The 16,692-nt window shown below is 40.8% G+C and overlaps 1 protein-coding gene across 1 annotated transcript; it reads left to right on the top strand.

Moving 5' to 3' along the window:
- The first annotated feature begins 966 nt into the window (after window positions 1-966).
- LOC131681864 (cullin-associated NEDD8-dissociated protein 1) lies at window positions 967-16,338 on the top strand. The gene is made up of 9 exons (XM_058962931.1): window positions 967-1,257; window positions 11,675-11,844; window positions 11,914-12,417; window positions 12,476-12,638; window positions 12,695-12,953; window positions 13,008-14,403; window positions 14,469-15,358; window positions 15,417-15,563; window positions 15,623-16,338. The coding sequence occupies exons 1-9, from the start codon at window positions 1,222-1,224 to the stop codon at window positions 15,760-15,762; spliced, it is 3,705 nt and encodes a 1,234-aa protein (XP_058818914.1). The 5' UTR covers window positions 967-1,221; the 3' UTR covers window positions 15,763-16,338.
- Window positions 16,339-16,692: the final 354 nt, after the last annotated feature.

Below are 16,692 nucleotides of genomic sequence, written 5' to 3'. Positions count from 1 at the left end.
TAACCCTATTTGACACGGATCATGTTATGTTTTGGATAATCGTAGAGTATGTGTTTGATGTCTTCTTTTTCTTCGCAGATGTCACATAGTTCGTCTTGTTCCCGTCCCCAAGCATATCTTCTATCCTTGGTGTTCATGTGTCCGGAGCGATTTCTACTTATAGTTTTCATTTCGTTTTTTGTGAGTACTAGGTTTTCAAACCATATCTTCCTCCTAGGTTCAGGCTCCATAGATGCGTACCATTTACCTTTCTCTTTAGAAGTTTCTCTTCCAGTAATCCACCGTTTCTTCCTTGGTAAAAACTACCGTGTTTCCTAGTGTTAGTGCGTTGAACATCGTTTGCGGTCCTTCTGCTGTTGTAACTGCTTGATCGTCCGCGATTTCATTGCCTGTTATTCCTGGGTGACCTGAGATCCATTGGATTTTGTAGTACTTGCATTCTTTCCGTTGTAGTTTGCATTCGTCAAGTTTGAAATTCAACTAAACGTTTTGTTTGTTCAAAAAGGGGTTATTCTTCTGCGTATAGTAGTAATTTATGCGGGTTGTACACGGTTAAATAAAACAACCTGCAGAAAAGTTCTTTTAACTTACTTTTGAGTTGTGCGTCGCTTTCGCACTTATTAGTGTTGTCAAAAACAAAAAGAGAGATTCGACTCAGTCGAGGTCTTCCGTGGAGGAAGGTACTTTTGAGTTGTTTGGGGTGAACTCAAAATTAGGTAAATTCAACTTAAATTTGAGTATAAAAAACCTATCAATGAGTTGTAATTTTTGCCGTGGTTAAATGGAAACACGGTTTACCTAATTTTAAGTTCCCCCACGATACCACGAGATTGAGTCAAAGGAACTCAATTTTAGGTAGTTTTTCGTTTCCGTGTACAGTCAAATTATTTGGAGTGTATCAATCAAACTCGCCATCAATTTTGTACTGGGGATTGTCAGAAACCTTGCCACGTTGTTCTGGCAACTCTGAACGGACAAGATTGTGTGTGTGTTTTGTACTGACCGGTGCGCTGCATCTCATCAGCAAGCAGAATTTAATTTTTTCATTGCGTTTTCGTCGGAACGTCATTCGAGAGCAGTTGTGAAAAGTGCCCAGAAATCAAGCAAATTTTGTTTAAAATAGCATTAAAACTGCTGGAAAAGTTAGTTGCTGTGTTGTGTAATTGAATAAAAGTTGTCTCGTAGTCCAAAATTATCGGGAAGGTGCAAAAAAGCACAACGATGGCGTCGTATCAGATTGCAAATTTGCTCGAAAAGGTACGAAACAAAAAATCATTCCTCTTTGAAGGTTGCATTTTTTGTCCCGGGATTCAACTCCGGTTGGTTTGTTGGGGGAGGTAGGATATTTCGTGACTATTTTTGTAGGTTCTGCTGTCACTCGATTCGAGAATTCGATTTTAATATGCCTTACTAGGTGACTGATGTTTTGAATGATGCCATGACATGTCTGGAAGGTTTAGTCGTAATGAGATTATCAGGTTCTTTATATACAAAAGAAAAAGAAACAAATATTGCGTTTCGGAATTCATTGAGGCCCAACCACGAAAGATTTCAAATGTGGAACATTGATCCTAAAATATTCTTCATTATTACAATAATAAGAGATCGCAAGATACGTTTCGAGAAGTTGGTGCTGCGCCTAATACTCTTCTGAATTTTGTAAATATTGCAATGTCATTGGTGATATTTATAATTAATATTTTTTTTTGTCAACTATTGTCCACGGTCATGTGTTAGTGACTATTTACATCGAACTATTGTTTTTAATATTTGAAAGTGTATACAATGACAAGGTATAGCTATTTCGACAGTTTTACTTGCATCGCGTAATATTTTGCTGATTTCATTTGGGACCATCCATAAATGACGTAGCATTTTTTGAGTAATTTTCAACACCCCCTCCCCCATCGTAGCATTTCGTCACAAACCACTAAATACCCCCCCCCCCCCCCCCGGGATAATTACGTAGCTTGACGGTAACTATCCCCCTCCCTGCCCCCGAAATTAAAAAAAAAATGAAAAGCGATGTTAGACCCCCTACCCTCCCCGTCGTCACACATCATCACAAAATGCCAAACTCCCCCCTCCCCCATATAAGGCTACGTCATTAATGGATGATCCCTTTCTAGATTCAAGTCGTTCCAGTGGAACCATTTCGAATCGACTTTTTCATGCAAGCTTGCATAAAAATTCCTTTCGTTTCGAGATGCGTAATGCCACCCCAGGTTCACTCAAACTCAATTTTATATGGATTTTGCAAATTTTGAAAAATGTGCCACTCGATTCTAACGCTTTACCACTGACAACGGCAAGTAGCAACTTGCCACTGGTCGGCGCTTTGATCGGCCAGCAATCGCTATACGGGACTTGTATGCAAACTTGAATACAATGGTGACTCACGCATGCAAACCTGTATGCGATGGTGATTTTCAACGTATTTTTATTTAAATGTTTACACATGTTTTTCAGGAAAGTTTGTTCTATCTCATATGTCTGTTCTCTGTGGCTTTACGTTTGCGTTTTTGCTGTCTCATACTAATGCTAATCGTTTTAGAATTTAGTTCATATAAAATGACAGATTAGAGTTACCTTAGGTTTGCTCGAATCTGTCATTTTATATGAATTTATGTCGAGATTTGTTGTCACGCCTTCCTTCGATATGCCTAGTTTACATTATTGACCGTTTACATTAGTGCTGGTTGCCATCTTCATGCTGTCAACCAGCGTGCTACCAGCATAATGTAAATGCTTATCAGCTGCTGGTAATTGCCAGCATGAAAAGTTCTGATGTTTCTGAATTTCATGCTGGCAAACGATGCTGGTAGGTAAAAGAAAGATGGCGAAAAAGAAGAAAATTTGTAATTATCGTCCATTTTTCATTAACTACTCATATGTGCAATAAAAATTGGACTAAACCGTTTCGCGCGTTAAAAGCACAAGATCCATATCAAGAAATAATCCTGTAGCATAAAATACTTTTTTTATAACACTACGCGCAGGAAAATTTAGCCCATTTAAACTCAAAATATGTGTTATTGAACCCATTAATTTATTGTGTATCACATTAACCAACAACCTTATTGTTTCGAAAATATTTCTTTATTAGAACGACCATACATTTTTGCTTTCAATAAAAAAGTTTAGCTTCAATAAAAAAATATTAATAAAGTGAACAATAAATTGTTTTATTGAAACATTAAATAAATTTTATTGAATTCAAAAATAAATTTATTGTCTCCCGACCAATAATTTTATTTATTTAATTTAATCCATATTATTATTGAACCTGCAAATTTTTTTCTGCGTGTGCGCTTTCGAACTATATCTCTTCCTTTCAGTACATGATGAAGCTACAAAAAGCACATGTTTGCATCACACATACTCACTCTTTATTATTCACGCATTAATCACATTTTTAATAGAAAAGTGGAGGGAAAATAAATTATCGGGAGTGTCGATCTTACCCCTATGCGGCGTCGGTTTTACACGCATTGCCTAAAAGAAGACACTTTGCTTTCCAAGTTTTGCAACCAATAATTCTTAATGAAATTAATTTTTTGAAGCGTTGACAAATTTATGCCTTATTAAGAAGTTCCTGAAGAATTCTGCGTAAAAATTATAATTTTATTGGTTTTGTGGTCACCCAGAAAAATTGTTAAGCTTAAGGTGTCGGGTTTAACTATAATTTCCCTAATTGTTCTCTTCGGATTGGGACGGTGGTCAGCTTTTCTCGTCCCCGTCTCTTATTAGCAATTTTAGTTAGGTGATCCGTCAACAGTGCAGTGAATCACTTTGGTTATGCAACTATTTTTCTCCGCTCTTATTTTGTTGCAAATAATTAGTAGTCTTCATTTTATTATTTTTAAAGTATTTTTAAGCACATATTTTGTCGGATGCAATTTTAAATTTTCATTCTTTTTTTTCGAAAAACGTGATGCACCAAGTGAATTGTGAGGCTAACTTTATTTCATATCTATTTGCTGCAATTGTGTTTGGAACGTTGGAGCGGGTATTTGTAGTACTTGAAGTTTTGTGATCATTCGGAAAAATTGTGGAAGTTGCTCCTGATGAAGCTCTCGCCTATACCCTTCAACAAGGGTTACAACGGAAGAGACTGTTTCTTTTGTAATTTAAATATGGGCGTTGTCATCTAGAAGGATACCAGGAATATCAGATGAAGCCATCTTGAACAAGCCTAAGACGTCTGTTTGATAAGGGAGTATTTGCTTGCATTTTATATCTTGCACCTAGTATTCTGATGCCGTTTTTGCCACCCAACACCGAGTCCCTTGAACCCTAACTGACGTCAGTCCATGTACATATTACATATTTATATTCCACTGCAACCTGTCTTTTCCAGGTAACTGGCATTCCTATCTCTACTTACAGAGTTTGACAATAGCCAACATCGTTTTTCAACCGATGGATGGGATTCAGTTTGACAACGTCAAAATCGCTTAAAATGTCATTAAAAAACAATAGTAGCAGTAAACAAAAGAAAACAATGAACACTTTAACTGATTTGATGTAAACTAAAGTGCTCCTCGTTCGTATTAAAAATAAGTTTCGTTCATTTTGTTACAAGCAAAGCTCTTATGTTGGCTACGAAAATATGACGTCACATCACCCTCTTGGTCTTTTCATAAACTAATAATTCAATTTTTTTGGTCTTTTGGCTTAAGTGCCAATACCTTATTTAGGACTGGAGGTATCCAACGGGGAAAAACGATCGGAAATGGTGAGTGAAGCTAAGCAATCATGTGAAAAAAAATTCACCACCCAGAGGCGAGACTCGAACCCGGTGATCGTACCCTGCCTGCAAAGCGAGGAATCACACAACGGCAGCTGATCACCCCAACATATTTGATCTATTTAATTTCCCCGCTAGATACCAAGGCCCGGGTTTTTATAATCGTTTGATGTCTAATTTTTAGTTCATTACCCATCGATCACCGTCGCCAGTGGGATAATCATATGTTCTTTCTGGGATGTCACCATACCCAGGGATAGCATAAGGGTTAGTGCATTGGGCCGGAGTCTCAAAGGTTGCGGGTTCGAGTCTCGCCTCTGGGTGGTGAATTTTTTTTCACATGATTGCTTAGCTTCACTCACCATTTCCGATCGTTTTTCCCCGTTGGATACCTCCAGTCCTGTCTTTTCATCTTTTGTGGCAGGCCCCGTTTAATTGTTTGCCGCATCAGGATGTTGTATCACTAATAATCTGAGTGATTTCCAATTGCTGACCATAGGCGCGGTCCCAGTATCTTATTATAGAACGTATTTACTGGGTGAAGTCGTCCATAAGAGCGAGTAAAGGCGCTATCCGTCTCATCCCAAAGGACCAAAGGAGTGACATTAACCTTCTTAGCCTAGTCACTCCCAACGATTTATCATATCCCCTTTAAACTGAAACGGTCGGTACGGTTGTGCTAGTTTCTTCCCCGTTCAAGATTCACATTGATTCGCTAGTTATATTATTCATTTTTTTTTTTTTATCCCTTTATGGGCAGCTAGGGCCGAGGGTGGTGGCTAGCGGGTTTCATACATCCTTGACCTGACGGACAAAGCTATGGTGCCTTGAACACAGGCAACGCAGATCCAAGGCCATCATTGAAATGATAAGTTCTGCGTTTGAGATGTACTTCCCCCGGTTGCCAGACGTATACCTGTAATTATTACTTGTTGCTTTGTATGTATGAATCTAATGTTCAGTCCTGGGTGGTGTATGCGTGGAAGGTGTGGTTTTTAGCGTTCGAGTCCAGGAGTGCATATCTGTCTGGGTTAGCGTGGGCGTTTACTAATTGTGTAATAGTGTGATCGCTAAAGGCTCGAGCATATGAATGCCAGCGTGTCTCCAACTTTGCGTGCATAAATCCGGTTTCAGATCCGTGTTGCCATTCGCACATTCACGTGTATTCCCGAACGATCGCGCGCGGACCGTGAATCTAATAATCAACCTTCAGTGTATGGTAGAGAAACGTGTTGTCTAGTGAATATGAGCATCATTCCCGATCGGTCCAACTGAAGGCATGAGTCTAGGCTGATCGAGAGTAGAGAATTCCGAACGTAGCCGGTCTATGATCGCGCGAGTGGTGGGTTAATGCTTGAGACCGCGGTCGTAAAGTTATAGGTGCTGAAAAGTTCACTTAAGTAAAGGGGTGTTGGCGAAATTGCGAGCGTAGGTGTGTGTGTGGATGATTGAAATTGTAATGTAAGTTCGCGTTTTTGACCAGGTTTGTGTTATCGCGAAAGTTAGGGGCGTTTGCACGTTTTGGATGTGAATGTATATGGGAGAATATGCAATTGACTGTGCTAGTGAATATCAGTATGAAAAATAACATGCCGAATGTTTCTTTTTTTAGGTCAATAACCGTGCATTGAAGAATGCTCAAAAACTCTGAACTAGGCCCCGTCGAGTCCAGTCTGTCCGTCTCGTTATGTCGTGTCTGGGGTTTCCAGGTTACATGCATTCACCAGATGAGACTAGCTTATGTCAGCTTACTTGTGCACTGGTTTCGTGGAATCGAGGCGATCATCGAAATGATAGATCCTACGAGTGAATGCACTTGGCCCAGTCACCTGTCAAGCATTTGTGTATTTGTGTATGTTGAGATATGTGTGGAGCCTGTAAATAATATTTTAATACGAATATCTTATACTTTAAAACAAGAAATGTGTAATATACTATTTGCAGTTTGTTGATCGTTCCTACTTATCTGATACCATCGAGTATGAGAATACATATCCATTGTTCTAAAACCTGGCGACGTCCGATGGCAGAGAAGAATCATTGTTGGCAGCAATGTTGCTCTTCTTGGATGTATGAGCTCAAATAGGTCATCACAAGAAAATGACGCATGAGACCGAAAATAAATTAAAAAAATAAAATAAAGAGAAGAGTTAGTATTGTTATTGAGTATTAATAATATGCCGATTTTTTTCGAGAGTTGTCCTGCTGGAACTGTAGAGCTAATTGATTTAATTAAGGCATGGACCTAGACTTCTGGAATCGGGGATAGAGACTTCCGGACGCGAACGATTCATGAATGCGCCAGTGCGGGGGACTGTAGGTTCACGCTTGAGACTGCGTTTGAGTGATTACAAGTGCCGCGACGTTCATATTATCACCGGGATGTTATAATGTCTGAAAGAGCGCGAGTATAGGTTGCGTGGATGGTCGCGAAGGGCTCAAGCATTTTGATATTTTTTTTGTCGCGTGTATGTATGTGACTTTGCATTCGATTTTTATGTAGTTTCGCGCGAACACAGGCATTTGGAGGTTCACTCTCGAGACCGGGATTGTTAATTTATAAGTGCTAAACCATTCACTTAGTCACCAGGGTGTTATACTTTTTACGAGATCGTGGGTGTAGTCGTGCGTGGATGATCGAGAAGGACTCGAGCGTTTGTATGTGGACGTTTTTGTCGCGTGTGCTAGTATGTAACTTCGCGTGGACACATTATTTTTATAAGCGTGTGGCCATTCGCATGTTCGTGTATTCTTCAACGATTGCACATGGACGTCTTGTCTAGTTTTTATTTCTATTGGTCCAACTAAAGGCATGAATTTGGGCTGCTATGATCAAGGGCGGAGACTTCCGGACGTGACCGATTCATGATTGCGCGAGCTTAGGTTCTTAGGTTCCAACGTTCACCTAATCAGTCGGGGTGTTAGAATATTGGCGAGATCGCGGGCGTTCGTATTTGTGACCAGGTTTGTGTTATCGCGTAGGCCACGTTTGTACGTTTGGAATGAGGTGCCTGTAGAGAGAATTGGGCCCAAAACCCACATTGTATATTATTTGACCATGGCAGTGGATAATAAAGGTCGCCAAGTTAAGTACTAAAATTGATCACAATGTAGCTTAACTAAAAAGAAAATAATCGTATCCCAAGTTTATGTGATATAATCACTGTAATACTGCTTTGGTGGAAAAGCCCCCGGACCACATCAAGGTACAGTATCATGCCGAGGGGATTCGCTAGTTATATTATTCATTAAAGGAATAATAAAGGGTAAAAAGGTAAAAAGGTATAATACCCTCGGCATGATACTGTACCTTGATGTGGTCCGGGGGCTTTTCCACCAAAGCAGTATTACAGTGATTATATCACATAAACTTGGGATACGATTATTTTCTTTTTAGTTAAGCTACATTGTGATCAATTTTAGTACTTAACTTGGCGACCTTTATTATCCACTGCCATGGTCAAATAATATACAATGTGGGTTTAGGGCCCAATTCTTTCTGCAGGCACCTCATTCCAAACGTACAAACGTGGTCTACGCGATAACACAAACCTGGTCACAAATACGAACGCCCGCGATCTCGCCAATATTCAAACACCCCGATTGATTAGGTGAACGTTGGAACCTAAGAACCTAAGCTCGCGCAATCATGAATCGGTCACGTCCGGAAGTCTCCGCCCTTGATCGTAGCAGCCCAAATTCATGCCTTTAGTTGGACCAATAGAAATAAAAACTAGACAAGACGTCCATGTGCGATCGTTGAAGAATACGCGAACATGCGAATGGCCACACGCTTATAAAAATAATGTGTCCACGCGAAGTTACATACTAGCACATGCGACAAAAACGTCCACACACAAACGCTCGAGTCCTTCTCGATCATCCACGCACGACTACACCCACGATCTCGTAAAAAGTATAACACCCTGGTGACTAAGTGAATGGTTTAGCACTTATAAATTAACAATCCCGGTCTCGAGAGTGAACCTCCAAATGCCCGTGTTCCCGCGAAACTACATAAAAATCGAATGCAAAGTCACATACACGCGACAAAAAAAAATATCAAAATGCTTGAGCCCTTCGCGACCATCCACGCAACCCATACTCGCGCTCTTCCAGACATTATAACATCCCGGTGATAATATGAACGTCTCGGCACTTGTAATCACTCAAACGCAGTCTCAAGCGTGAACCTACAGTCCCCCGCACTCGCGCATTCATGAATCGTTCGCGTCCGGAAGTCTCTATCCCCGATTCCAGAAGTCTAGGTCCATGCCTTAATTAAATCAATTAGCTCTACAGTTCCAGTAGGACAACTCTCGAAAAAAATCGGCATATTATTAATACTCAATAACAATACTAACTCTTCTCTTTATTTTATTTTTTTATTTATTTTCGGTCTCATGCGTTATTTTCTTGTGATGACCTTTTTGAGCTCATACATCCAAGAAGAGCAACATTGCTGCCAACAATGATTCTTCTCTGCCATCGGACGTCGCCAGGTTTTAGAACAATGGATATGTATTCTCATACTCGACGGTATCAGATAAGTAGGAACGATCAACAAACTGCAAGTAGTATATTACACATTTCTTGTTTTGAAGTATAAAATATTCGTATTAAAATATTATTTACAGGCTCTACACATATCTCAACACACACAAATACACAAATGCTTGACAGGTGACTGGGCCAAGTGCATTCACTCGTAGGATTTATCATTTCGATGATCGCCTCGATTCTACGAAACCAGTGCCCAAGTAAGCTGACATAAGCTAGTCTCATCTGGTGAATGCATGTAACCTGGAAACCCCAGACACGACAGGACGAGACGGACAGACTGGACTCGACGGGGCCTAGTTCAGAGTTTTTGGGCATTCTTCAATGCACGGATAGTGACCTAAAAAAAGAAACATTCGGCATGTTATTTTTCCTTTTATTACTGTATCTTGAGTTGGGTTCATACTGATATTCACTAGCACAGTCAATTGCATATTCTCCCATATACATTCACATCCAAAACGTGCAAACGCCCCTAACTTTCGCGATAACACAAACCTGGTCAAAAACGCGAACTTACATTACAATTTCAATCATCCACACACACCTACGCTCGCAATTTCGAAAACACCCCTTTACTTAAGTGAACTTTTCAGCACCTATAACTTTACAACCGCGGTGTCAAGCATTAACCCACCACTCGCGCGATCATAGACCGGCTACGTTCGGAATTCTCTACTCTCGATCAGCCTAGACTCATGCCTTCAGTTGGACCGATCGGGAATGATGCTCATATTCACTAGACAACACGTTTCTCTACCATACACTGAAAATCAATTATTAGATTCACGGTCCGCGCGCGATCGTTCGAGAATATACGTGAATGTGCGAATGGCAACACGGATCTAAAACCGGATTTATGCACGCAAAGTTGGAGACACGCTGGCATTCATATGCTCGAGCCTTTAGCGATCACACTATTACACAATTAGTAAACGCCCACGCTAACCCAGACAGATATGCACTCCTGGACTCGAACGCTAAAAACCACACCTTCCACGCATACACCACCCAGGACTGAACATTAGATTCATACATACAAGTAATAATTACAGGTATTCGTCTGGCAACCGGGGGAAGTACATCTCAAACGCAGAACTTATCATTTCACTGGGGCAAAATGCCCCTTTTCAATTTCCAGGACTTATATAAAAAGTAAAAATGACTGATAACAGTATCGTTTCATGAAATCAACGTACTAAGTTAGTTTGGTATATATGTCGCAAAACAATGTACACAAAAGTTTCAAAAGAGCTATTTTGCTGTAAGCTCCCACTTTTCCCAATAGCATTACAACCAATTAGAAACAGTTGGATTTGATAGAACTATTTCTTGTAGCTTACTAGAATATTATAGTTACTATCTTAGTTTTAGTTGTTGTAGAATTATTCATCCATTCACAAGAGCTCATCGCCGGCTCAAACGCCTCACTTATTGTTGTGGGGCATACTCACCGATTGCTGTGGGGCATACCATCCTCTTGTTGTGGGGCATATTACACTGTAACCGGGGGCATTTTGCCTTGGGTGAAAGAGAAAACTAGAATTTAGGCATCTTTGAAAAATGTTTAATAAAACTTGTATCATGATGTCTTTAATAATAAATGAAACGGGTACTAATTTCTAACTAATATAACAATAAATTAGAGTAGTTGGTGCGGAGATCATAGTGTCGATTGTTGAAATATAGTTATTTTTGCTTAAGGGGGCGTATTAGACATGTTTGCCCTACAATTTTTAAACCAAACTCTGCACAGTAGGCCTGGCCGCTACTACTTGCAACATATTACACATAATATGCTTCACTATGTCGCACATATTTTGTCGTATGCAATTTTAAATGTTTGTTGTTTTGATGGCGTTGTAAGGGTGACGTATCTGCCGAGTGTTGACAATCGAGCGGACATTGCTTTGGACTGAGCAGACTAATTTCTATGTTTATTTGGTACTTGTTTGACCAACTAGGTAACTAGGTAACTAGTTTTTATTTGGCCAATCGTAATAATATAACAAATGAAAAATTTCCCAAATTCTCGGCAGCCGGCTGCCCAGAACTATTATTACATGATATCGCTATTGGCATATTTACTAACAACTCTCCCCTTCCCATGATACATTTGGATATGCAGAGGATTCCTCGGTCTCTAGCAGTGACATGTATCGGACTAACATTCCTTCCTTTCCCGGAAGATCAATATAGATTGCACAATGTGGCTCATCATGTTATTCCCAAGCATGTTGTTCCAATGAATATTTTGCAATCTCAATTGATTCTGGCCAGTAACGGAGTAGCAACCACGGGCGATTTCTTATGCTTATGCGTAGCCGGCCGATAATTTTAAAATATCTTTTCTTGTATCCCCAGATGACATCCAATGACAAGGATTTCCGATTTATGGCGACGAATGATCTGATGACGGAGCTCCAGAAAGACAGCATCAAGTTAGATGATGAATCGGAGAAAAAGGTCGTTCGGATGGTACTGCGCTTGCTGGAGGACAAAAATGGTGAGGTGCAGAATTTGGCTGTCAAATGGTGAGTTTTGCCCTGGAGTGTTGTCGATACAACATGTAATATTTTTTATTTTACTTTCCAAAATTGAAGTCTGGGACCATTGGTAAATAAAGTGAAGGAGAATCAGGTGGAAACAATAGTCGACTCACTGTGCGCTAATATGGTATCGAACAACGAGCAGCTTCGTGATATTTCCAGCATTGGTCTCAAGACGGTCATCTCGGAACTACCGCAGTCTTCAAATTCGCTTGTACCGAATGTGTGCCAACGAATCACCGGCAAGTTGAGTAACGCTATCGAGAAGGAAGACGTCTCTGTTCAGTTAGAAGCGCTAGATATTCTATCCGATTTGCTGTCGCGTTTCGGTGATTTATTGGTTCCGTTCCATGAGCTTATTCTGAAGGCGCTTGTCCCCCAGCTGGGATCGGCTCGTCAGGCAGTCCGCAAGCGTACGATAGTGGCACTATCGCATCTCCTGACAACTTGTAACAATAATGCATACAACAAGGTAATCGAGCATTTATTGGACGGTTTAGAGAAACCTCAGAACCAGGGAATGGTGCGAACTTACATCCAATGCTTGGCTGCTATCTGGTTTGTTTGTTGCCACTGCTAAAAGAGTATCAATTATAAATAAAATATTCATTTTCAGCCGACAAGCGGGACATCGTTTGTGTAACCATATCGAGCGGGTCATGTTCTTGTTGAATCAATACAGCCACCGTGATGACGATGAGTTGCGTGAATTTTGCCTACAGGCCTGTGAAGCATTTGTGCAGCGGTGCCCGGAGGCGATCCTACCGCATATCCCATCAGTATGATTTACAATTATATTATTGTGAATGCATATAACAATCTTTCCGATTTACAGATTGTTGAGCTCTGTCTGAAGTACATTACGTATGATCCAAACTACAATTATGAGGCTGATGATGGGGATGGTGGCGTAGCCATGGATATGGAAGATGATGAAGATATCGATAGCGAAGAGTATAGTGATGATGACGACATGAGTTGGAAGGTGCGTCGTTCGGCAGCCAAGTGTTTGGAGTCCGTCATCTCAACAAGACATGAGCTTTTGGAGGATTTTTATAAGACCCTGTCGCCTGCATTGATAGCTAGGTTTAAAGGTAAGGCAAAATGTTTGAAAACTTTTGATCCATTTCTACGATAATTTTTTGCAGAACGCGAGGAGAATGTTAAATCGGACATCTTTCACGCGTATATTGCCCTGTTGAAGTCAACTCGACCCATTGGTGATGACATTGCTCATGATCCTGACTCGATGGAACAAGTACCGAGCTCCATAAGCATGCTGCAGGATCAAGTACCGATAATAGTAAAGGCAGTGCAACCGTTGATGAGAGAAAAATCTGTCAAGACTCGTCAGGATTGTTTTCTGCTGCTACGTGAGTTATTAAACGCTTTGCCCGGAGCTTTGTCCAATCATATCGATCAGTTAATGAGTGGCATCCATTACTCGTTGAATGATAAAAATTCGACATCTAACATGAAGATTGATGCACTTGGTTTCGTTCATTGCATGTTGGCAGGACACAACCCGCACGTTTTCCACCCACATATTAAGACATTGGTTCCGTTAGTCGAAGCTGCTGTTTTCGATGCATTTTATAAAATCGCCACCGAAGCACTAATGGTTTTGCAACAATTGGTGAAAGTTATTCGCCCGCTGAATATACAAACCAGTTTTGATTTCACCCCCTACGTCCAGCCATTATATTCAAGTACCTTGCAGAGGCTCCGATCTCCCGAAGTTGACCAAGAAGTCAAAGAGCGTGCCATTGCCTGCATGGGTCAAATTATCGCCAACATGGGTGATGTTTTGCAGCAAGAACTGAACACCTGTTTACCGTTGTTCATGGAACGACTGCGCAACGAAGTGACTCGACTGAGTTCGGTCAAAGCCCTAACTATGATAGCAGCTTCTCCACTGCGGGTGAATCTTAGTCCCATAATTGCAGAAGTAGTTCCAGTGTTGGGATCGTTTCTACGCAAAAATCAACGTGCCCTTAAACTCAATTCACTAACTTTATTGGACACATTGGTTACTCACTATAATCACTTTATCGATCCGACATTGCTACGTAACGCCGTCTCTGAAGTGCCACCATTGCTGTGTGAAGCTGATCTTCACGTTGCCCAGCTTTCGCTTGTTCTACTCACATCCGTAGCCCGCCAGCAGCCACAGGCACTGGTTGGAGTCCACGAGCAGATTCTACCAGAAGTTATGATTCTGGTTCGATCTCCGCTGCTGCAAGGAACAGCTCTTAACTGCACGTTGAATTTGTTCCAGGCCTTGGTACAGGCAAACTTACCCGGTCTCAGCTATCGTCATTTGCTAAATATGTTGATGCATCCTGTGTACAGCCAACAGCAAGGGCAAACTCTCCACAAGCAAGCGTATCATTCGCTGGCTAAATGTGTTGCCGCCCTGACGCTACAGGTACCGAATGAAGCAGTCACCGTGGCCCGCGAGTTTCTTCGAGAAATTCAAAATAGACGCAGCGATGCTCATTTAGTTTTTTATCTTTTAACCATTGGGGAAATTGGAAGGCACTTGTGAGTATTTACGGACATAAGGGAGAAAAATTTACCTTATAGCTCAATTTAATTTTCATTTTCAGTAATCTCAACGCAATCGACTCACTTGCACAGATTATACTGAACTGCTTTTCAGCGTCTTCGGAGGATGTGAAAGGAGCAGCATCACATGCTTTGGGAGCGATTGCCGTAGGAAACTTGAGTCACTATCTGCCCTTCATCCTGAATGAAATAGAAGCCCAACCGAAGCGGCAATACCTGTTACTCCATTCACTCAAGGAAGTTATCACGTCGTTATCAACTACCAAACAAGGCTTGGAACAACTTCTCCCGTCGGTACCATCCATCTGGGAGCAGCTGTTCAAACACTGCGAATGCTCCGAGGAAGGCTCGCGCAATGTGGTAGCTGAATGTCTGGGTAAACTGGTGCTTGTTAATCCCGAAGAATTACTGCCTCAATTGCAGCTGGCACTACGAAGCGATAGCCATCTGATGCGTACGGCTGTTGTTTCGGCAATCAAATTTACCATCTCCGATCAACCGCAATCGATTGATCCATTGCTACGACAGTGTATCGGACAGTTTCTTTTCGCTTTGCAAGATCCTGAGCCAGCTGTACGTCGAGTAGCGCTTGTGGCATTTAATTCGGCTGTACATAACAAGCCAAGTTTGGTTCGTGAATTACTTCCAGAGCTGTTGCCTCAGTTGTATTCTGAGACGAAGGTGAAAAAGGATCTTATTCGAGAAGTGGAGATGGGTCCATTCAAGCATACCGTGGATGATGGCTTGGATATTCGGAAGGCCGCATTTGAGTGCATGTATACATTACTAGAACAAGGTCTTGACAGGGTGGACATTATGCAATTTTTGGAACATGTGCAAGCAGGTTTGAAAGACCACTACGACATCAAAATGTTGACCTACCTGATGACCGCTCGACTAGCCGTCCTTTGTCCCTCTGCAGTGCTTCAAAGTAACAATTCATCGGATTTGTTCCATAGCTAAATTACTCATATTGTTTTTGTTTTCAGAGCTTGACCAATTTGTAGATCCACTGCGAGCTACTTGCACATTAAAGGTGAAGGCCAACTCAGTCAAACAGGAATATGAGAAACAAGATGAATTAAAACGATCCGCTCTTCGGGCCGTAGCCGCACTTCTACAGATCCCCAAAGCAGGTTTGTTTTTTAACTGTGTCTGATTGATTCTATCAATAATTATTTGTTTGGTGTTGCAGATAAAAATCAACACTTAGCTGAATTTTTGTCGCTGATTCGCAGTTCTTCGGAGCTACAGCCATTGTTTGAATCAGTGCAGAAAGATTCATCCGTGCTGAGCAACAACAATGCGGATAGTCTAACGATGGACCAGAGCTAGGTGGAACGCAGTTGCGGAGTGGTTGTTTCGAGTTATTGGTTCAAAAAACGCAAAGTATGGTAGATGCTGCTCATTGAGATTACTGTCGACTCGGGTGTGTAGCAGTTTTCTCCTCGACTTTTTTCGTTCATGTCAATGGTGTGGTACATGCGAGTCGTTAAACAACTATATTTAATCAGATGAATTGCGAATGAAGGATTCGATATAAAAAGAGAGACCGAATTTCTATGGAAAAACACGTCTCAACATTACATTTACCGAATGCATTTAGTATAGGTGGAAGAATTTTTGTAGGGCGTTGTTTAAAATAATCGATCGAATCTTCTTCAAAAGCGATAAAATTGAACAAATTGCGATATATCAATTGCTATTAGACAACCTGATGCACATTAACAGAATTTTATTTGTCGTTGATACATAACTATTCGCCATGAAAGGCGTAAATAGTGTTTTGCAAAACAATCTCCACCTTTTAGTTTCAAAATTCAGCGTTCATGTAATAATAAATCGACTACAGATTACTGTTAAAAGTAACCAGTGAATAAAAACCAGATTAATACTGGCTTGTGGCGTTTATATTTCGCGTTAATTTATTTCCTAATCCGTTTCTCTACATTGTAAATATTCTATCGAATGTCTTCCCACTCGTTCTAGAACATGCAGCACAACAGGACCTGCTGTGACCATATGCGACTTCTTATATTGTGTAACAGCCTGGTTATTTTCCTGCTTATGGTCTGTAGAGCTCCACAACTTTAAACAGTTATAACTAGGTTTCCACTAGATTTGTTTACAAAAATGAGTAGATTTGATAACTGGAGCTATCACCTTTCATTTGAACACTCACAATAATTATTAGTGTCATGAACTCAAATCAACTAAAATGGTGATGGTATACTAGCGCCATTATCAAATCAGTGGTACAAATAT

This window comes from Topomyia yanbarensis, chromosome 2 (genome assembly GCF_030247195.1).
Source record: "Topomyia yanbarensis strain Yona2022 chromosome 2, ASM3024719v1, whole genome shotgun sequence".
In the NCBI taxonomy this organism is placed as follows: domain Eukaryota; kingdom Metazoa; phylum Arthropoda; class Insecta; order Diptera; family Culicidae; genus Topomyia; species Topomyia yanbarensis.
The sequence above is the reverse complement of the archived record's forward strand: the minus strand, read 5'-3'. Positions and strand labels throughout refer to the sequence as shown.

Coding starts and splice junctions, on each gene's coding strand:
- LOC131681864 (XM_058962931.1), top strand. CDS start 1,222: ATGGCGTCGTATCAGATTGCAAATTTGCTCGAAAAG. Junction 12,639..12,694: donor TCCTACCGCATATCCCATCA/GTATGATTTACA, acceptor TCCGATTTACAG/ATTGTTGAGCTCTGTCTGAA. Junction 15,564..15,622: donor TCTACAGATCCCCAAAGCAG/GTTTGTTTTTTA, acceptor TTGGTGTTGCAG/ATAAAAATCAACACTTAGCT.